General features: G+C 38.9%; 1 protein-coding gene across 1 annotated transcript; it reads right to left on the minus strand.

Annotated features, from left to right (window-relative positions):
- Nucleotides 1-5,841: 5,841 nt before the first annotated feature.
- On the minus strand, nucleotides 5,842-23,521 carry TMEM64 (transmembrane protein 64). Its single transcript, XM_026705992.2, has 3 exons — nucleotides 19,810-23,521; nucleotides 10,708-10,863; nucleotides 5,842-8,448 (listed from the first exon to the last, which is right to left on the minus strand). Exons 1-3 carry the CDS (start codon nucleotides 20,566-20,568, stop codon nucleotides 8,257-8,259), a joined length of 1,107 nt encoding a protein of 368 aa, XP_026561777.1. The 5' UTR covers nucleotides 20,569-23,521; the 3' UTR covers nucleotides 5,842-8,256.
- Between the last annotated feature and the right edge of the window lie 327 nt (nucleotides 23,522-23,848).

The following is a 23,848-nucleotide window of genomic DNA, read 5'->3' on the forward strand; positions in this document are numbered from 1 at the left end:
GGTGCAATGTGGCATTGGTGGATGGAGCGAGACATGATGTCCCAGATGGGCTCAATTGGATTCAGGTCTGGAGAATGCACGGGCCAGTCCATAGCATCAATGCCTTCATCTTGCAGGAACTGCTGACACACTCCAGCCACATGAGGTCTAGCATTGTCTTGCATTAGGAGGAACCCAGGGCCAACCGCACCAGCATATGGTCTCACAAGGAGTCTGAGGATCTCATCTCAGTACCTAATGGCAGTCAGGCTACCTCTGGTGAACACATGGCGGGCTGTGCGGCCCCCTAAAAAAATGCCACCCCACACCAGTACTGACCCACTGCCAAACCGGTCATGCTGGAGGATGTTGCAGGCAGCAGAATGTTCCCCATGGCGTCTCCAGACCCTTTCACCTCTATTACATGTGCTCAGTGTTTACCTGCTTTCATCTGTGAAGAGCACAGGGCGCCAGTGGTGAATTTGCCAATCTTGGTGTTCTGTAGCAAATGCCAAATGTCTTGCATGGCGTTCGGCTGTAAGCACAACCCCCACCTGTGGACGTCGGGCCCTCATACCACTCTCATGGAGTCTGTTTCTGACCATTTGAGCAGCTATATGCACATTTGTGGCCCACTGGAGGTCATTTTTCAGGGCTCTGGCAGTGCTCCTCCCGTCCCTCTTTGCACAAAGGTGGAGGTAGCGGTCCTGATATTGGGTTGCTGCCCTCCTACGGCCTCCTCCACATCTCCTGATGTACTGGCCTGTCTCCTGGTAGCGCCTTCATGCTCTGGACACTACGCTGACAAATACAGCAAACCTTGCCACAACTCGCATTGATGTGCCATCCTGGATGAGCTGCACTACCTGAGCCACTTGTGTAGGTTGGAGACTCCATCTCATACTACCACTAGAGTGAAAGCACCACCAGCATTCAAAAGTGACCAAACCATCAGCCAGAAAGCATAGGAATTGAGAAGTGGTCTGTGGTCACCACCTGCAGAACCACTCCTTTGTTGGGGATGTCTTGCTAACTGCCCATGTTTTCCACCTGTTGTCTATTCCATTTGCACAACAGCATGTGAAATTGATTGTCAATCAGTGTTTCTACCTAAGTGGACAGTTTGATTTCACAGAAGTATGATTGACTTGGAGTTATATTGTGTTGTTTAAGTGCTCCCTTTATTTTTTTGAGCAGTGTATATATATTAGGGAGAGGAAGAGGGAATTGTCAAAGACCACACATGTAGAAGGGATCTGGTTAACATCAGCAGTACTAAATGCATTATTTTGAACTATCACAATTTTTTTTTTCAAGAAGGACTCATTGTTTACGAAAAATGTAATACAAGGATCAGGAATAATTTCTGTACTTTGAGTTTGCTTTGTCCTTTGTTTAATGGTTGGACTGGGCCATTGAACCATCTGCTTTTAATATCCCTTTATTGAACTATGAATATTATTTTTATAAAGCAGGGTAAATATATTTTCTGAGGAGTCTTATCATTCCACACTCACTCACTCTCCCTGCCCGTTACCATACCAACTAACCAATATGGCTCTAACAAATGGATAATTGGGTGAATACATTCCAATCTAACTTTTCTATCATCATCTATATCTGTTTGTATTGTTTACTATGCATGCTTTTTTGCCATTTCAATTGAAGAATCTAAAATACATACAAGCTTTTCATCTGGTCTGGTTTTTCTCTAGTTAGAGAACAAATATAAAATTCTGTGAAGAAGCTTATTTTATTCTACATATTATTCTCAGAAAAAGAGAATACATATAGTATATAAACATATTTTTTGCTTCTGCATTATTTCTCCATTCCCCGCATGCACCCATTGTTCCAAATTGATTGAGGAGAACATCTGAGGTTTGCAAGGTAGTTACTACACTCCACTGATAAACATCTATATGTTGGGAAATTGCCAGCTGGGCTGGAAGAAGGGGTCAAGCAAGGAGCCTGTTGAGAATCGTTGTGCAGTTGCAAGCAACATAAGTTTGACTTCCCTCAAAATCCATGAAGCCTTATCTGGTCATCCCTAAGGGAAGATAAGCAGTCTGGGGATATTCTTGTAATTTTGGGTAGAAGACAATAAAGTAGTTTACTTCAGTTATTAACAAATGGCTCTGGTTGCTTGCACTTGATAGGATAGGCACAATTAATGCAATCCAAGGTATCAATGCAAAGGGTGGAAGAACATAATTTGGATACCCAACTTATGAAAGCAACAAGCTGAAGCTATAGGAAGTTTAAAAGAAACAACCAACTCAATACATTTATATAAAGAAGCTGAGCTATTCCTTGTTTTAGAGGCTCCATTATGAAAAACACATTGATGAAGCAGAGGCACGTGTTCTCAAATTTTCTCCAATTGTGCGCCCTGTGCATTTGAAGCCTTAAAACTGCAGGTGCATGCAGCCTAATTTTTAACCTCACACATTTAAAACCATAACTCTTACAGGAGACTTTTAAACAGCAGCTGAGTAAAATTCAAACAGCTTCAAATAGCTATGCCATGCATTTCTTTTAAACAGGAACATTGCAAGTAGGGCACAAATAGGCAAAAATATAGCAGGCAAAGTCCATAAACACATCTCTGTCCTAAAGTTACATTGTTGTTGTTTTTTAAAGACAAAAATATTTTTAGCCATGCTCAATAAAAGATCTGATCTTTCTTTGAAATATAACAATCTCAAAATCTAAATCAATCCATTATATAAACAGTTTTGTTATTTACTAAACAATAATATTAAACACTTGGATGTATTAACCTTTAATATTTGCACTAAAAGACTGCAAAGGCTGGGACAGAGATTGCTTTACACAATGGCATTATCAACAACTACATTAATTTGTGGTGCTTCAGATATATCAGACTTGTATATATTTTTAATTATCATGTTTAGTACTAAATTCAAACCCTAACAACACAGGTTTGGGGCTTATTTCCTCAGTACCTTCTATAGCATGATTATCACTAAACTGCACTGATAGCATTTTTCCATTGATAATTGTTAAAATACAAGTTAGCAAGATAAGATCAGACATCTTATCTGAGATATTCTAATTACTTGTTATGTTTATTTAAATACTAGCTGATAGGCAATGCATCTCCAGATGATGTTCAGAATAAATTTAAATAATAAAAGAAAATGTAATATAACTGCATGTAAATAAAGTGCACAACGTAACAATAGTATTTCAGCAGTCAATGTAAATGAAAAATAAGCATAGGAAAAGAAAGTAAATTCTCTTTGTGTTCAGTCTCAGTTTCTATACCCTTAGAAATTCTCTGGAATATATCGAGAGATGCATTCAACGCTTCAGATTAAGTATTCCAACAATCCTCTTAATGTTTTAGATTAATGTCTTAATATCTTCAAATTCCATACTACAAGCATTCTGCGGGTGATATATGTATTATACAGGGAAAAATTTAAATATTTTAGATATCAGATTCCATTTCAATATTTTGGGAGAAAAGCTCCATTTTTGTTGGCAGCGGGTTGCAGGAGGCCATCACAGCCGAAAATGGAGCTTGACCCCCCACACATGACCCTCCCAAGCTATTTTTGCTGGTAGAGGCACCGCAGGCCGGTCCTTTGCTGTTTCCAGGGTGGCCCCATGGACCAGATCTAAGCACCTCATGGGCTGAATCCAGCCTACGGGCCTTGAGTTTGACACCCCTGATCTAGATTGTTACAAATTTCTTCCATACGCATCCTTATTTTATGACTAGAATGCCATTATACTGAAATGAAAAAAATAATATTGTTCTTAATAACGGAACAAACATTAACAAACTTTTGCACCCTTGATACACTTGCTTAATAGAGTTTTTGATCTTCATTTGCAAACTTTTATATTATCCTCTAAGTAGCAACCCACTAACCAAGAGGTCCACAATTATTTGGAGACGGTGGGGCGTGCCCAAGCATCACAAATTGGTTTGCAGAAAAGGTGGTCAGTCAGAAAACACCCATTCCAGAAGATGCAAGAGAAGATACCTTAGCCACATTTTATGGTCTCAGCATTGATAGTCTCACCATCAAGTTAAAAAAAAAAATTATTGGAATGCCTCAGATGAATGATGCTTGGGACAAGCATACTATTTGGCAGCAAGCTAGATTCCCAGAATTATTAAGCATATTAGCAGAAATAACTACAATAATATTCAAAATCCAGTTGTGGACAATTTCATGTGATAAGCTTAACAGTATTTGCTGCCATTTGTCGTTATCCAGATTTTTAAAGCTAGGCAAGATAGTGAAAGTTTTAAGCATAATTTAGAAGACAAAGTGGAACACAAAGTGGGCAAGGTTCTTATGATGGTGAGTTCGGTCACCAGTCTATTAGATCTCTGGCTCTCGTAGTTGGTAAAAGCCTTCTGCGAAAACCTGGGGAAGGGTTCTAGTGGTGGTGAATTCTTCCTTGAGGGAAAAATTGGGTTATTTAAACTCTTCCAGTTGGGTTTCAGGCTTGCTTATGGGACTGATTGGTTGGTCAATTGGATGACGTCTCACATGAGCTGGATGCAGGTAGTGCATTCATCCTTCTTAGGTATAAACAAATCCACATGTGCAGAGTTCAAACTAACTATTTTGTTCTGCCTATAATACAGGACTCTCCCCAGACTGGCAGTCTTTTCCTGGAAATAGTTAAGGCTCCAAGGAATTTGGCTTGTAGGTCGGTCCTAGCCCTTTCGTGGTTGTGCAGTGCCTCCAAAGTAATGCCATGCTTCAGCCTTCCTCTCCGCCAGATTGGGCGTTTTCTGACAATCCCAACAAACCATATCCTTCTGGACCAGTTTTGAGAATTGGGGGTGGGCAGTACTGCTTCTGCTGGTTCACCTCCTTCCTCTGGTTTTGGTGTTGATCAGAAAGATCCTATCTTCAACCTCTACATTGTTGGGTTTGGTACTTTCTCCAGTAATGTTTAACATCTATATGAAACAGCTGGGTCAGGTCATACATTGCCATGAGGTGAGGCATCATTAGTATGTTGATATCCAGGTTTGTGCCTCTTATCCTTGACCAATTAAGCAGTACTATTGGAGCCCTGTTCTGATGTCTCAAGGCTGTAGGGTTCTGAATAGGGAACAACTAGCTTTGACTCAATCCTAGCAAGATGCAGCAACTTTGATTCTGAATGGGGTGGAATTCTTGAACATGTGGAAGTTGCAGCTGGTATAGAATTTGGCAACATGGGCAATTATGTGCATTCCTCAATCGGCACACGTTATACCTCTGTTCTGCAATTCACATTGGCTGACAGGATGCTTCCAGGTTCTTTTCAAGATGCTCATTATGACTTATAAAATTCCATATGCATGATGCTGGTTTGAATGATTGCCTCTCCCCATCTCATCAGGATCAGCAGAAGAGGTATGTTATGGATGCTATCTATGAAAAAGTGTCATCTGGCAGGACCTAAGGAGAGACCCTTTTCTGCCATGGACCTTAGCTTAGCCCCAACCCACTATGGGTGTAAAGACATGGCTCTGCTGCTGTATCTAGGGTCTGGCAATTGTGAGGAGTTTTTGCAATGACTGAGTCACGTAAGATGAAATCTGCTACTGCTTTTAATTCTCTGTTTTTAAAATTGCATATGTTTTTGTATATTTATATATTAGTTTTTAATTAGTTTTATTGAATTGTTTTTACCTGCTGTGAGTCACACAGAATCACTTGGGTAAAATGGGCAGAGATGTAACTCAAGAAATAATAATTTATTCTTGAACATAAATGCCACACTGCATACAAAAACTTTGAAAGGATTTAATTTCAAAATCCTTGCACAATCAAATTATCTTAATTTGAAAACACAGTGCAACTAAAACTTCAGAAAATATAACTTTGCAAAGATTCCTTTATTGTTGTTAACAAAGGAGATTACAGAATAACGAATATTGATAAAATCTTGGGTGAAGTAACATCAAAGTTACAGTGCCTATTGGTATTACTTTTCAAATGAAAGCCAAAGTAATAAAGGGATCAGCAATCATTCACTATCAAAATGTCATAAATAATAGCTAAACTTCCAATTTTCAAGTAACAAAAACAATGCAACTGTAGAACAACACCAAATTTCCCAAACAAGGTCTTGCCAATAGTTCCATATTTATCACTAAATTTGAGATGTTGTGATATTTTAAGCTATATGGGGCTATGGCATATTTACCTATTCAACTATTTAACAAATATGGTAGAGTATGAGCAAAATATTTTTCTGCACAATAAATTTGAAAACGATTTGCCTCAACATAAAACAAACTTGTTGAAGTCAATGGACAGATTTTGTATTGTAGTTAAAAAGAGTCCATAACTTTCACAAATCACTGCACCATGACAAAAGACTAGGAAAAAATGGAAGGGATATTGCAAAAGTATAAGAGCCCAGAAATGGACCCTATTGTTCAGACAAAAATAAAACTGAATTCAAAGTTTTGAGTTCAAATGCTATGAAGCATCTTTGTGAATTCTCATTCAGGCATATAAATATGCAATCTATAAAGAATTATGATATGAATATACATAAGCAAGTTATGCTTATTCCATTTCATTCAAACCTATAGAACAAAGTTATAGTGATATTCTAAAGTGAATTCAATATATTTTATGAAATTGTCTTTTTTAAAATGTTTATAGATACCTGAGCCTCAAGACATTTCTGCCATTTTCTAGTCAATGTTTTAAAGATGGAAAATCTATTTTTTTCTTAATTTTTCAAAAGAAAGAAAGAAAGGGACACATCCTCATAGATACAAATCTTAAAATACTGCAGAAAACTTATATAAGAGCATTATTTTATGATCAGAAGAAAATATATGCAGGAAGGAATTGTGTGGATTTTTAAAGCTTTAAAAAAAATAAAAATAAAAAGGCTTCTCTAAAAAATAAAGGCCACATGATGTTTTCAGAAAAGTTAATTCCACCTATTTCGCTCATGTTACAGAGTACAGAATGAAGTAAATTTGATGTGGTTTCCTAAAATCTTTTCACAGCTAGTTAGAAAGAGTGGAAGAGCCCTTTTGTTATTACTCACAAGGATAAATCCCTTCAAAGATTTGCATTTCACCTACAAATTCTCCTTCACACTATTCTTTTCCACAATCTGTAACTACTCTGTAGTTTCCATTTTACTTTGCATATTATACAATATAACCTAACATGTTATATAAGAGCACTTCAGTCCCACAATGTAGGATTTGAACTTATATGAACATTTATGATGGCTCCAGAACATTTCAGAGGCGTACAAAAATACATTCAACTAAAGATTTATGTAAGGGGTTCTTTCTCTCTCTCAGTTCTCAGATTTTTTTTTAACAAAACAAGGTAAGGAAACCAAATAGTTCCCCAAATAGCAAAAACGTTCTCCACTTTTTAAAGCGGGTAACCCCAGAGAAGTATGGGGATGTCCTTTAACCTGTTACAAACAAGAAGATTACTCTGGATTCCAGAAGAGCTTTCTCATGAGGAAGTGGTCGTCTTATCCCCCAGCTATTAAAAATGGAATTTTTCTGCATTGATTGTTCTCAATTCTTTTTATTGTATTTTACAGAAATACAGTGAAACCTCAATTTAGTGGATACCTGTTTAATAGACTTCAGATGCAGTGAGTCAATTTCCCTCTAGATTTTCTTTCAATTAATGGAGTTTTCTATCCAAGATAATCTAAAAGAGGCTTGTGATTTTTAAAAAGTATAACAACATTTGTGGCAGTGTACATTATTTGCTCAGATAGCTAAATCACCAGGAATTACGTAATTAGAAGTTTCATAGACATTCAGGAGGAGCAAAGTCCACTCTGCAAACTGCACTGTTAGATCAAGGTTTCACTGAGTTTCAAAAACACGCATATTTAAGAGTTCTGCACATGAAGTTGCATACTTTACATTTTTATAAGTATTAAAGATCTACTATTTATTAGTCTTATAAATAATGCTAAGCAGAAAGAAAATTATTTCAGGGTATTCTTCAGTTTATAAAAGCAAACAGCAAACAAAGTCTAAAGTGCAGACTATAAGTCATGATAATAAAGACAAAAGTGCAGCCAGATTTGCATCTATGTTTACAGTTACTATTTGAACCCTACAAGAAATTAGCCAGTTTACTATATAAAAACTGCCACGTACTTCTTATCACAGTACATCTTCCAGCCACTTGGATTTTAAGTTTTGCTGAAAAGTCCAGCTGTCGTAAGTAACTTATTAAATGACCCATTTCACACACCAAAGATAATACTGCAGAAAATGAGAGGAAGTCACACAATGTTGATCCCTCCTCCAGAAAATGCAAGTGTCCTCTTGTTGCAAGATGTTGAATTGTTACTGCTGGTCTGACAGCTTTTCACAAGCGATGTCTTCATTTCAATTTCACATGCAACTATGGCTGCATTCAATTCCATTTGAGCTCGATGGACAACATAGAACATGAGGCCTATACTTATTACAATCTGTGAATGAAGCAGATACAATTGCTTTGTTTAATATTTTCAGCTGCAATCATGGACATAAAAATATTCAAAATACATGCAATAAGTGACAAAAGATATGCAATTAATTATGTCTTTGATATAGATACACGGCCAACCTTTATCAAGACCTTAAGCTTAAGCTAAATAAACAAGAAATTTTAATTTAGAAAAAAAATCCCATGTCTAGTTTAATGTAACAAAATTTACAGCTAAATATAAAGTGATATAGAAAATATATAAAACAAGAACTGCAAATTACTGTATAATACTGCTGGTTTGAATTTCATTTTTGCCAGGAATTCACTAGGCAATTTAGGCTTAAACTAACAAACTTCAGATCTGAAGAGTGATCTTTTCATGTGTAAAGCTCTCAAATACTAAAACATTAATGCCATTTCCAAAAGACAAACTGTATCTCATTACAAACTACAAATAAAATTTCTTTCAACAGAGTAATATTATCTTTTCACAGATATTGATTTAACTTGGGAAATATTCTTCAGAAAGACTTACACATATCATGCTGAACTACCTGTGTTCCTAAGTATCATTCACAATGCCACACGTACTAATATTTCAGTACTCTATGCCAAAAATTCAGATAAAGCATCTGACTATTAGGTCATATATTCTAAAGTAAGTAACATATTTTTTCCCAACTTGACTTGGGCTGATTATATAATTTGTAATCTGGAGGATACCAGTTTGGAAAGTCTAGTTCAGTGGGGCTAACCTTTTTGGGCTGTTATGCCGAAAATTGCGCTCGCGCCCCAGCACCCAGAAGGCAATGCACACACACACACCCCAAGCCCCTGCGCATGCGACCCCACATGCCCCGTCTCCCACGCACCCTGCCCCTCATACATGTGTGCTGGATACCCGACAATCAGTTGTTGGGTGGTGGCATGCGCATGTGCAGTGGGGCTCTTCCAGGCAACCTCTCGCATGCCAGCAGAAGTGGCTCTGCGTGCCACTTCCAGCACGCATGCATAGGTTCGCCATCACAGGTCTAGTTAATGAATGACTATGCATTCTGCATACAAATACAATCTCAGATTTTTACCCCACTGCAAAGGTACCCTAGGTATCACATCCTTCAAGTGTTGCCCTGGATCACATAGAAAATGACTTTAAAAAAGTCAATACAGGAAATCCTTAATAATGTTCAAATTAACAATAGCCTACAAAAATGGCAGTTACAATCTAAATTCAAATTTATGACCATCATCCTGCCCTTGCAGTCACATGATTGCAATTTGGGCACTTAACAATAGGCTCACATTTCCAACTAGCTGCAGTGTCCCACAATCATGTTATTCAATTTGCTATTGGTTAAACTGGAATCACACTTATAACTGAGTGATTTGACTTATGATCACATGAATTGACTTATGACCATAATAAGAAGTCATAAAATTGGTTCGGTCATTGGTTTGCTCAACCTATAACAATTTAAAATGGAAATTGTGGTTCCAATTATGGTAATATGTCAAGAACTACCTGTAACATGGAATCTAATAGGAAACTGCTCCCAACATTTTATTATGTATTGCTTCTTAGAGTTTTATCTATACTTATAGAAGATATGTCAAACTTATAAAAAATGTAAGTTATTGTCACACATAGTTTTGCCATATATGCTAACACTAAGAAAATGTTGCTTTAAAAGCTTTGGCAAAATAAATAAAAGTCCTTGTATTGTAACTTTGGGTTTGAGGAAAATGACAAAACTCCAACTATTATCAATTACTGTAACAAATATGGGCGGGAGTTACTTCTTTAATTGCTGAGCCACTGCATTTGGTTCCAAAGCAAACAACTGAAAATCTTCTTAATCCAGAAGCTTGCTTCAATTGAAGCATTATTTAAATATGATGGCTTCTAGAATGGGCTGAATAGGTTTTTTTTCTCCCCAAGCATGAGCATTTCAATCAAAATTTAGGAATTAGCCTTTCTGTTAGGAGGATTTTCAGATGGACTGAGAAACTTCTATTCATGGAAGGATCCAACTGAATATGTTTAGCAACACTTGCATATAATGAAGGAGTAAATGCCACACAACACTATGGGATACTTATCTAATATTTTGTAGTTCAATTTCCATCAATATAGTCAAGGTAAGAGACTATGGAAGACCCAGCCCCAAATAGAAGAGGGTACCACACAATACACCTATTTATAAAAGTTAACCTAAAATGCTATGAGAATAAATTGCTGAGTGAGGTTGAAACTATTTACCTGTAAACTAAAAATGAAATAACCACTAAAACTTTGTTCTGCAATAACATCTTCCATAGTGCGCAAGGTAGTTCCCAGGTAGGAGTTTAAAAGTTGAGTTGGAAGTAATCCAATGGAAGAAGCCATCAGGTAGTTTGGTAGTGAAAGATCTGTGATCTAAACAAAAGAAATACATATAAATTATTCATTAGACAAGCAAGTCTGATTAGTTTTTTCACTCCTGCTGAAATGACAGTAATTTAACAACCCACATTTCAAGAAAGAAAAAAAAAGGAAAAAGAGCACCTGACTATGCTTAAACATAATTTGTTCATCTTATGTTTATTCAGAAAGATAAAGAATAGTTTGCCAAACCTATATAGTAGTTGCAAAGCTGGAGCATACCCTGGATCACAAAGCAGAAAAAGATACTTTTAGAAAGATTTTTCATTCATATAAAAGACTTTTGTACATGCCAGCCCAGAAAGAAGCATCATGGCAATCTACTCAGAATGGAAATTTTTCAGCTGTAGCTCTACAGAATTCTTTCGTGTACTCTGGTATATTTTAGGGGGGAAATATAAAGTTTACATTTACATCCAATGGTGGGATTCAGCTGGTTCGGACTGGTTCAGGCAAACCGGTAGTTACAATTTTGCACAGTTTAGAGAACCGGCAAATCGCACCACTGGCTGGTCCTGCCCTGCCCAGTCACTCATCTTGGCCACTTGCCCAACATAGCTGCTTGTGCCCTCTTCTGTCTGGCTCCATGGCTCGCCTCGACCACACAGCCTCTGAGGGCCAGCCAGGTTGCCTGCCTTCAGATGCATCCCACGCAGCGCTCTCTGCGTGGCCCAGCTGAGCTGCCCTGATCTGCCTGGCAACCTGGGTGAGCCTGGAAGGAGCAAGGCCTGTATCCTGGCCTAGTTGCCTCCCACGTGGCCCAGCAAGCTTGCCTGCCTTCTGCACGGCTGAAGCATGGCCCAGATGAGCTGCCCTGAATTGCCTGGGTGAGTGACTGTAAGTAGCAAGACTTGAATCCTGGCCTAGCTGCCTCCCATGTGGCCCAGCCAGTTTGCCTGCCTTTTGCATTCACACAGCATTCTCCACACGACCCAGCTGAGTGCCCAGATCAGCTGAGCATCCTCACAATCGCATGCTTGCAGCCAGAGCCAGGTTTGGAGCAGTAGCAACGGTTCGGAGCTTGTCAAGAAGGACAGCTCCTCCACCCCAGCCATTCTCTTTCCAAATCCGGTTCTGGCTTTTCCAAGGCCAGTCGTAGAAGGAAACAGATGAGTGTGCCTTGCCTCCCCACAGCTCTAATTCTTTAAAATTTGGGGGGGTTGTGCAAAAATTTTGGGGGAATCAGTGCCCGGAGCGAGAGGAGACCGCAGGCTGACTAGGCAGGAAAGGAGTGCCAGACTTTATAAGAATAACTCATTAACAAGCAGCCCAAATCCTCCATGTTTGAAATTTCTTTGGCTGAAACTATGGATCACCTACTAATACATTTTCTCATTTTATTTTATTTATTTATATATCAAATTTAGAAACTGACCAACTTACACACAGAAACTATGATATTCTTTCTTTTATCATATCCTGCTATTTATACAAGATCAGTTAAATCACTTAGATGTAAATCAGATAACATGATTTAAATTTTCAAGAAGGAATATGCTTAATTTCTTCTTTCAAAATAAATAAGCTTTTTGCAAAAAATGTTTGGAACTGGATATTTAGTTCCATGTAGAGTTAAACATAGTCTTACGCAATTTCACAGCATACTCCAGAATCTATAGTCATTCTTGTTTCACAAATTTATAAAATAAATATATGCTTACATTTCTGTATATATATATATCAAGATAGCAAGATCACTTAACCTAAAACTCTTAATAATCATTAGTAGGGTCACTGTAATTAATTCAATACACTTATTAATTTAATTAGTATTATCAATTTTCTACTGTATCACTTTTTCATATTCTATTACAAATTCTGAAACTTATTAATCAAAGTTAATGCACCTCTAGCAGGAAAAAAAAAACAATGTATGTGTCTATGCATGTTATAGTTCCCCACTCCGGCAGGTTATGGACAACTTACAAAAGCCAAATAGTTTGATAAAAAAACAGTTTGGTGAAGTGGTTAAGCTGTTGGTCTAGAAACCGGAAGACTGTCAGTTCTAGTTCTGCCTTAGGCATGAAAGCCAGCTATGTAGCTTTAGGCCAGTCACTCTGTCCCAGCCCAACTCACCTCAAAGTGCTGCAGTTGTGTGGAAAACAGGATGAGGAAGGAATATCAAATATGTTTGCCACCTTGAATTATTTATCAAAATAATAAAGGTGGAATAAAAATCTAATAAATAAAATATAATACAAAACAAGTCAGCCTGGAGAGAAACAATCATAACAATAGTAGGTAATTACTACATGCATTAACCCCAGGGCTTGGAGCAGAGCCTGATCTTAAGAGGACACCATTCATAACTCTGGAGGGGGACTGTTCAAGAGGGTAGGGTCACAATAGAGAAGTTACGCTTCCTTGGTTCTTCTATTGGTATCTTATGATTTATCATGTGTTATTTGTATCTTCTGACTTATGATTGTAACTATAATGTACAATCTATGATTTATCACTTTGTGTTTGTATGTACATTGAGAGTTTATACAATGGAGACAAATTCCTTGTGTGTCCACTCACACTTGGTGAATAAAGAATATTCAATATGTTTAATAGAGAGGACCTTGGCATTGCTAAGGAGTACCAAGCAGACAGAAACTTTTGGAGAAGGCTGGTCCCTCAATTTTCCAGGACCTAGGCCATGAAGATGACCAGCATCTTAAATTGCATTTGAAAGTCAACTGACAACCAAGCCACGTCATGTACAATTGGCACATGGGCATACTGCTTCTGACTGATATAATATATATAAAAGCAATTGGTATGATATATTAGCAGATTCAGTACTTCCTACTGCTTCCTTGTATTGTAATGATATTCTGTAAAGGTTGCTAGAGACTTATGGAGCTTACAAGCTTAAAAAACCTGACTTTTCCAAATCTATCAAATCAGTTTAAAATATTAGCTTGCTGATTACAATTATTATAAAAATGGAAAATTTACAAATTTATAAAAACTTAGATATAACGTTATTCCTAAAAATATCCAGAACTGGCCCTACAAATTACATTTGTGGTGGTAAAATGTAGGTATCTTAAATAATTTGGGTTTCATTTTATTGTATTTCCTAATTCTACAATGCAGTACTGAAGGCTAATAAGTTGGCTTATAAAAGTTAGATGGACAAGAATGCAAGCTTAGGCTACGAACATAAGCACACGTGAGAGCAATTACAACAAAAGATCCTGTGATCTGCTTCTACATAAATATCCAATCACATTCCTCATATTTACAATTTTATAGAAAAGGCTGGTAGTTATTATAAAGACAGGATGGAATTGTCCCACGTGACTAAAGGGATTATATTTTTATTTTGTTAGAAGATGCATGTTCAATACTTGAGAATTAAAATAATTAAGGCGTTCAGGTACTTGTAGCACATGGAAATAACTCCACTACAATACTGTACATCTGTTGAATGAACTGGGTAAGACACTGTTTTGCATTTCCTAAATCAGGGGTGTAAAACTCAAGGCCCGGGGCTGGATCCGGCCTGTGGGGTGCTTAGATCTGGCCCACGGGACCACCCTCAAAATAGCGAAGGACCGGCCCATGGTGTCTCTGCCAGCGAAAATGGAGCTTGCAAGCGCTGTGTGTGGCCCCCCTGAGCTATTTTTGCTAGCAGAGGGTTGTAGAAGACTGTCGCAGCTGAAAATGGAGCTCAGGAGGCCATTTTTGCTGGCAGAGTGCTTGGGCTGTCACAAGCGCCCCCTGACATAAGTGACATTATGCTGCCCACGCCTCCCAGCCCCTCAGAGATCAAACACAACACTGATGCGGCCCTCAATGAAATTGAGTTTGACATCCCTGGTCCTAAATTATAGCACCTGTGTTGATTTTGCACTTCTCTGTGCAGTCGATAGCCCATAATAATCACATCTTGCTAGTGGCTTATTATGATTCAAACATTGGATATTCCTGCACGGATACATTATTTTAAATAACAAATATAGATAGTCCTTGACTTACAACCCTTCTTCAGTGAAGTCACAATGGCACTGAACAAATGGTGGTTATGATCGATCCTCAAAGTACAGGCCCACCCTAGCACCTCTGCATCACGTGACAGCGATCTGGGCACTTGGCAACCAGCTCACGCTTATGACTACTGAAGCAACCTGCTTCAGTGGCATGATTGCCATTTGCACCTTTCCTGCCAGCTTCCCCAGCAAATCAATGGGAAAATTAGCAGGGAGGATCGCAGATGTCTAGGGAGTGTGCCCTCTACCTAATTCTGCAGGTGCAGACTAATTCTGCTGACTACTGACTGCCAACAATTTGGCAGTCTGAGTCTCACCGGCTCAAGGTTGACTCAGCCTTCCATCCTTCTGAGGTCAGTAAAATGAGGACACAGATTGTTGGAGGCAATAGGCTGACTCTATATATACCACTTATAGAGGACTGTAAAGCACTGTGAAGTGGTATATAAGTCTAAGTGCTATTGCTAATGGCTCACCCTCCCCCAGCCCCTCTGCACTTGCACTGCACCACTAGCTCACACATGCTGACCCTTGCTGTACTGCACCTCTTTTGAACACTTGTGCACCCATCCCTTATACTCTCCCCAACCCTTGCCATGCCTCTCTCACACCCTCATGCAGCCCCTTGCACCCTTATACATCCTTTCACCCTCCCAAGTCTTGTTGCACCCACCCCTCACATCTTTGCATATCACTGTGGACCCTCCCTGAGCCTCATCAAGCCTCCCTTGTACCCTTACACATCGTTCCAGAGCTTCACCATGCCCCTTTTGCATTGTTCCCCACCCAGCAGCAGCCACTTACTTGCCTATCATCCTTCCTGAAAAGCTACCTGGAACTTGCAATTTCTTGCCAACTTCCCCACTGACTTGGTTGTGGGAAACTAACAGGAAGTTGTCTTGTTTAGCAGGGATTCGGTTAATGATGGTAAATGGAAAGGCAAGGATTCCTGTCACTAAGTGATTTTGTTACAAATTATGATATGCTTAGGAATAGTATTTCCAGTCCCAGTTGCTGTCCTAAGTCAAAGACTATAGGTTTCAACTCAGAAATGATACAGCAACAGCATAAGCTTGAGATTTTAAGGCTCATATTTAGCAACTGGTTATATGAAGTTATTCCACTGAATGCAGGAGTTCCAATTATCTGAGTAGATTTGCAAAGGTTTTATCTTTTTTGAAAATTGCTGTAATTGGCCAGATTCTGATGTGGGCTTGTCTATTGCTGCCTTTTTATTTAGAGCAGGGATCTTCAAACTTGACAGCTTTAAGACTTGTGGACTTCAACTCCCAGAATTCCTCCTCCAGTCATGCTAGCTCAAGAATTCTGGGAGTTGAAGTTCACAAGTCTTAAACTTGCCAAGTTTGAAGATCCTTGATTTAGAGGTTGACATATCCGCTTTTAAGAGATCCAAAATATATAACTCTATCACGCCAATGGCCTTGTCAGCTTTGTTTTTCTATCTTTCAAACTACCAAAACTAAGTGATAACAAGTTTTGCAATTTATAGTTCCATGTGTACGATGCATAAGGTAAATTCATTTCATAAATATAATCAGCCTAAATTATACTTTTACATTTAATAAATGTAAATAATAAAGCTCTTCTGAAGATCACATATGAACCAGCTGTCTAACTGCACCTTTATCACTTCAGGGAACATCATTAAATATATGAAAATATGAAAACTCCTCATGACTATCTTAATTCTGTACTGTTTGAACTTTACAATTAATTTTTTTAAAATATTCTTTCCAAGTCCTTTAATATGGTGCATATATCTATGATTTGAAACTGCTAAGAACTCTGCTTTTACTGTACTGCAAGAGCTTGCAGAATTTCTTGTTTAAATGTTGCACCAATTATTTTATTACAAGCCTGTCATACAGATTACAGACAATAACTCCCTTTTTATGATTTTGTAATCCCTTAAATCAGGGCAGTTGGGCGACTCGATGGCACTGAGCATTTACTGGCCCGATGCCCTTCCTGATACCATACAGAATTCGCAGTAGATTTTTTTTCTTTGCTTCCTACAGACAATATTACCTTCAATTACCTATTCTATGCAATATGGTTTTATAAAAGAATTTCAAGCCTAACATAGTATGAAATAATGGTAACACACCATTATCCCTTGATATTTTAGAAACATGCTCAGAAAAATTAGAGTTGGCAGTGGAGGTTTTGATGGATGTGGAAAAATCCTTGATATGCCAGTTTAAATTCTGGCACAATATTCCTTGATATGCAATATTTTAATCCCTCAGCAAGGTATTTACAACTGGAATTATTTACTTACACATGGGATATCCTGAGGAAGTTGAATAAAAGATGCCCTTGGCTTGGTTTGAGAGAGATTGAGTGGCCCAAGGTCATCCAGCTGGCTTGGTGGGAAAATTCTTTTAATTACCTGAGACTAATTACCCATGGCAATCTCCCTTAATTTAGTTTGATTTTTTTTCAATTTTTAAATTTTAGTTTAATATTTAAAAATGTTAAAAAATCTTAAAGATTCCAAAGTGCTAGACTGAGAGCACCTTTGGGACAATCATGATCTGAATGACTGAGAGCTCCATAGACCAAATCCTAAAGGACCTATGGGAAAAGATTGTTCTTGTAAATTAGTATTACTAAAGGATGGATACACATAAGTCAATATTCCCATTTAGGAATATTTAGGGAGAGCACCAAATAAAGCGTTTCCTGGAAGAAAGATAGGTGACAATGTGCTTGAGCAAGCCATTATTTCAAAGAACAGAAAGTGGGTCCAAGGTGTCAAGACTCAGACGACTTCTGGAAAAGGAGGTTTGAGTTTGAGATTTCCACTGAACATAACTGTTTAATTGAAAACTGAATTAAATTTGCTTAATTTAATTTGTTTAAATCTGAATTATTGCAAGGGGAATTTGGGATTGTCTAAAAATTAAGATCAGTGGTATATTTAATTAAAACTTTTTATTGAAAACTTTTTGTTCCAGATGCATTTCAAAATCCTGAGTACCATCACTGAAATGTATTTTCAGTTATTTTAAAGTACTTTGGAATAAAGTATTGAAACATCCTATATTCATAAATCAATGAGTAAGAGTCTTAAAGAACATTAAGTATGTTATTTATAACTTCAGGATGAGACTCATTCAACTTTTTTTCATTTTTATTGGGTACTTCAAAGAATGCTTAAAATAATTTTTGTCTACTTTGAACTGGTTATACAAAATGACAAAGGGCATTTATGCTTAGGGATATATTCTATTATTGTTCTAATTTTGGTTGAGTGTCTTTTAGTTGTTAATAGGGCTTTGAGGAGAGCCGTCTAAGGCATGAATATTATTTGAATTGTATATCAACATTTTGAAATATATTAGTATTGAGAGAACTACAGATTTACCAGGTTACAACATAACAAAAAAGATTATTCCTTTGCAATAGAAATACATTTATGTATGAAATGCCATCCTCAATTACAATCTTGGACTGAAGACTTGCATTCACTCTGTTTATGAACTGGCCTTTTATTGATGTAATGGAAAGATTTGATCAATATTATTCCTCAAGATTTAATACTTTATATAGTTTTTTTAATTGTACATTATGACTTTCTTTTTCTTTCATTTTGTTTTTCTTTTTATTATCCTTTTTTTCTCTATTTGTGTACACTAAGCCAAAAAAAAAAAGAAATGAAAATACATTTTGCATATTAATTGTACTACAATCATAACAACAGGGATAGGCTTCCATATGCTCCTACAGTTTCTCAAATAAAACTTTTTTAGATATCTTCTGGTTACAAACAACCCAGGCTTCCCAATCAATCATAAAATGTAAACTACTTCAAGGACCAAACACAAGGACTAAATATATATTCATCCTTTGCCTTGAACGCAGGAAAATACAGAGGTGTTATATTACAGGCCAAAACCAACTATTCATTTTTTAAAAATATAAAATGTACCAAATAAACCTTCAGAGGATACAGAATCAGCACAAAATTGGCTTTCAGATTCTAAGCACAATTTCTTGTAAGTAGAGTAGAGACAAGTTGATTCTTATGTTAAAACAACTCCTGCATCAGAATTGTTTTGGAAGCTCCTTGTGCTGAACCAAATTCTGTCAAATTTAAAAGACAGTAAATATACTGTCTTCTAAACACTGAAATAATAAGTAGGAATGTAATAGCCTACTAATATCTAAATATGTACCGGTATTGCTCTCATTGGTTAGGAAAGGTAGCATACAATAGAGTTGTAAAAATAATGTTAAAAACCACACCTTTCTGATAATCAGAAGCAGAGAACTGATACCAAGAGAGCACAATTTAACTCATTTTCTGATTGTGTTTTCTTTTGAATAGCACAGCTTTATTTTTTTCTAGATGCAAGAATATTTAGAATGCCTTCTATCTCCAGGGAGCAAAGTACTGTATAATACACAGGAAAAGGTGCTATTTGACAGATTTGAGACAAGGAAAACACATAAATATTCCTCTTCCCTTGTTTATCCGTGTCAAGTTACATTCAAGGAAGCTCTCCTATTGTGGGTTACCATAACATGCATCTGCAGGGAATATCCGACTTATATTGATCTTTGAACAATCAGTGCAGATTTAAGAATTCTCCCAAAACACTACCATGGGAGCAGGTGGAACATATATTCTGATTATTTCTGGGTTCTGACTTTTCCTATCTCTACAACTGAATGATAAACCAATTATTTGCAACCTCTTTGTCCTGAAACTGGATCTGAACTGGTTGGGATAGCCAATCTAGCACTATCTAGCTCTTCTAAAAGGCACACAATCCTGTGCAAGATGGGGCTGGTGGGAGCTAATACAAGACACCTGGAGAGTAGCACCTTGCTAAGCCCTAAGTTGGAATCGGCACTGGATTCAAGAAGGAGCCTTTCACCTGCAGTCTGTTAAGCAAGGCACATCCAAAACTCCTTGACAGTTACTCACAGAGAAGAGTGCATTTTGAAGTCCAAAGGGTATCGGTGTAAGTCTAGCCAAGGCCACCACCTTGAGGCCACTTCCTCCTTCCACAACACGGATGACGGCGCTGAGCTTCTCGCTGCCCTGGATCCTGGCCAGCACCCATCGGGCCAGGAGTTTCTTGCAGACCACGTGGGAGATGAAGGTGCCGATCACGACACCCAGAACCATGAGGCCCATGCCCAGCACGAAGCCGTAGAGATAGCCGGCGGCCACGTTGAGTAAGATGTATCCCCAGCCGCAAGGGAAGGACACCACGATGAAGCCCACGGTGAAGAGAAGCACGCCGGCCAGGCTGTCCAAGCTCTCCGCCCAGAGCATCAGGTCCCGCAGGTACTGGCGCACCAAGGCGAGCGAGGCGAAGCAGAACATCGCCAGAAAACACACGCTCAGGCAACTCTTGCACCAGCAGGTGCCCAGCAGGCATCCCGAGCAGTGCCACGTCCTGCTCTCCCCCAAACCGTGTCCCGCTTCGGGTAGCTGGCAGAGCAGGAGCTCCACCGACGGTTCCTGAGAAGGATGAGGCGGAGGGCAGTGATACAGCCCGTTCTGCTCCCCATACAGCAGCGGCTCGCCGGCCGGCCCTCGGCTCGCCGCTTCCGTCGGTTCGCCGTCGGCTCCCAGAGGCGGTAGCCAGCGGTTCAGGTCTTGCCGGGCTCCCTGAGCGAAGGCGTGCTTGGTCGCCCGCGAGAGCAGCTGCAACGCGGCGGCCCCGGAGCTCCACATCGCCGGCCGCTGCCTACAGTGAGCTTAGCGCGGCGAGGAGGAGGAGGAGGCGCCGCCGGCGGGCGAAGGTCGAGGATGGGCTGCGCCTTCCTCGCTTCTCTGGATGAAGACGCGACCGCTCGCTCATTGCCGCCGCAGCCGCAGCCGCGGAAGGCGCCGGGGTTGAGGAAGGCGCGGGCTGTTCTCTTGCACGGCCAGCCGCAGACGGTTCGTCTTTTTTTACCCGGCCATTAAGCGGCTGCGCCCAAAGACATCGCGGCCTTGCCAGAACGGACGTCCCGCGTTGAAGCAAGAGCAACAGCTGCGGCACCCCATGCCCAAGCGCCGCCCAGGCCCCTTCCGCCGGGCCGGCCGGTACAAAAGGCCGCCGCGACTCCGGCGCAGCCGCCTCAAAAAGCGCGCGGCGAAGCGAGGTAGAAAGACGCCGAGGATGCGTCGATCCTCTGCGGCCTGCTGGGGGCGGATGGGCGGCGCTGGGAGGGGGCCGGGCGAGATTGCAGCCGAGATTACAGCCGACGTCGCCGCCGCCTCCTCCTCTTCCTCCCCCTCCTCACGCAGCGGAGTTGCAGAAAAAGGGGGTGCCCGGCACTGTTTCCCGCCCCCACTTTCACAGTCAGTTTCCGTTCCGCTGTGGTGCGAAGAAAAAAACAACCTCATAAGTCTGCGTCCACAAGGGTCTCTCTCTCTCTCTCTCTCTCTCTCTGCGGAGCTGCCACGTCTTTCACCACAGACGCCCTCGCAGTCATAAACAAGTGTTGTATTTTTTTTTTTGGCGCGCAGGTCGTCGTACTTGCGGATCTAAACCTCCCCAACTCCTTTGTCTTTATATTCAAAAGCTCTCCTGTCCTGAGTGCAATCACATCGATCTGTTTACACAAATGCACTTTCACATTTATCCGCACAACTTCTCGTTGGCCTCTTACAGGGCTTGTGATCTGGTGCGGATGTGTGTTCACAAACCGCACCAGGGGATTTGCCATTGGGACGTTATTACCATATCAAATACCTCATAAAGGAAGTTGGTTTCAGTTGGAAAGAAATGAAGCGTGTGGCTTATAAAGAACATAATTACAAGTTACCTTCATAATCTGTAATTTAACACAAATATAATCAAAGCTGATGAAAGGAGGAAAATGGAAAAGAGATTGAAATCCAGCCACTTACTGAAACCTGCACCTCGTGCGCTTTACTTGCACTTTCTAACAAGGTATACCACCTAAAGTGAAAACGAGGTACCATCACCTTTGCATTAAGTAGGAAATAACTTGAAGTTTTAGGATAAACTCTGCATACAGTACTTAAATATGTAAGACCTGTTTTTGATGTAATGTGTGATGCATGATGTATGCAATGGTAATGTCTGACATAATATAAATTTTAAATTAGTGTTAAGTCTGTTCTTTCCTGGAATAGATCCACTTAATTTTCAGGAACTCAGCTGTGTGCAAACAAACCCTACCTGAAAACCTGAAAATGTTTGAGGTGCTTTTCCACAACACTTTGTTTCCACTGGAGCTTCAAAATTACAGAAGCGCTGGGGGGAAAGGTGTAATATTTTATTCTAAACATTCCTCGCTTAAAACTACTAGTTCTTAAAACATTCGGTTTTAAGTTTAACAAACTATTTACACCCCATTTTTCCTTTCTTTTTCCAACCCACCCAATTTTATTAAATTTTATGGAATCAGACCTGAGTATTTAAAGGGATCTTGGAAATAACCTAGTACTACAAACCCCCTGCCAGGCATAGTTATTTATTTGATTTATTTTTCCACATCAGCAGCTCTGTAGGGTGATCTGAGCTGGGCTGAAACAAAGTGATCTGCCTAAGGTAACCCAGCTGGCCTCCATGCCTAACAGGGGACTAGAATTCAGCGTCTCCATGTTCTCAGGTAGCATAACTAGGCCTCTGTTTAAACACCTCCATCTTCACCTTACAGAGATTGAGAAAACATTGATCTATTTCTTTTAAGTAGCTATCTTTTTGCTCGCCTTGGGTTGCCATTCTCTTCTTTTTTTAGTTGTTCAATTTAGGTCCATTTGATCACAATTCTTGGGGGAGAACACTAACATCTCTTCTGACATCTCTTCTCCCCACTATGTATTATTTTTTTTACCATCTGCTCATAGTACTGCACCCATCCCTTCCTGTTTCTTTTATTTTTTTTCCGAGTATGATAGGAAATAGCTTTTTTTGCCTTTCATTTCTTTTGCAAATCTAAGTTCTTTTTGCTCTTCAGTTGTTCTGATATTCTGTGGATATTAACTACTATGTGCTGCAACTCCTTTGTAATTACATGCATCTTCTATTTTGTATGCATGTTCTTTTAAACGTTTTCTGTTGAAAGCTTTGAACACATCCCGAGTCACCTACTATGGCCACTAAATAAAACAATATTTTCAATTTACTCCTCTTAGAACTAGGAAGGAATAATTCCACTGAAAAATAGTTCCACTGAAAAAGAAAATCAGTACTCACATTACACAGTGATCAGAAATTTTCTGAACACTGTAATTTGTTTAATGCTAAAGACTGCTCTTCTGCCATGGAATGTAATTGCCATTGCTAGACAAGCTGAGAGGATATTATCTAAATATATATTTTTTTTACTGAGAAGGCTGCACTGTTATAGAAGTGTGTTTACTATATGCTGTAAAAAGTTGTATTTTTTCCATTCAAGTGTATAACGTAAGGAAAGAGACTGAAAATGCAACAGCAGATCCTGCCAATACATTATCTTTTAATGATCCTAAATGGCTTTTAGAGCAGTCCATATGAGGCTGGAATAGAAGCAATAAATCAAATTCAAAATGAATAAAGGGAGATGGTAGGAATAATTTGTTCCCATATTTATTTAGTATTTCAACAAGAAGCATATGCTCAAGCTTTTGTTTATTGTTTGTTATGTCTATTATGTTAACATAATTACATAATAAATACATTAACTTTTGTGGTTCCAAGACCGTCTTTGTAGTTTTTGACATAAACAGAATAACAAGTCAATTTGACATTTAATTTATTCTTAGTATATCTTTAACCAAACAATAAATACTTGAATGGTTTTTAAGTCAGTGAAGAAAAGGGAATTTGTTGAGCAGATAAATATTTTGGAATTCACAATAAAGTAAACAAATTCTGGACATTAGTCCAAATGAGCTAGAAGGCACATGGAATGTCTACTTCCAAAAATTCCAATGCAGGAAAGAAAAAAGAAAAAAAACTCAACTCAAATTCAAATGAATAATCAAACCCAGAAAATGCTTTAAGTTACCACAGTAA

Source organism: Pseudonaja textilis, chromosome 3, assembly GCF_049901715.1.
Source record: "Pseudonaja textilis isolate UNSWEBS1 chromosome 3, rPseTex1.2, whole genome shotgun sequence".
NCBI lineage: Eukaryota > Metazoa > Chordata > Lepidosauria > Squamata > Elapidae > Pseudonaja > Pseudonaja textilis.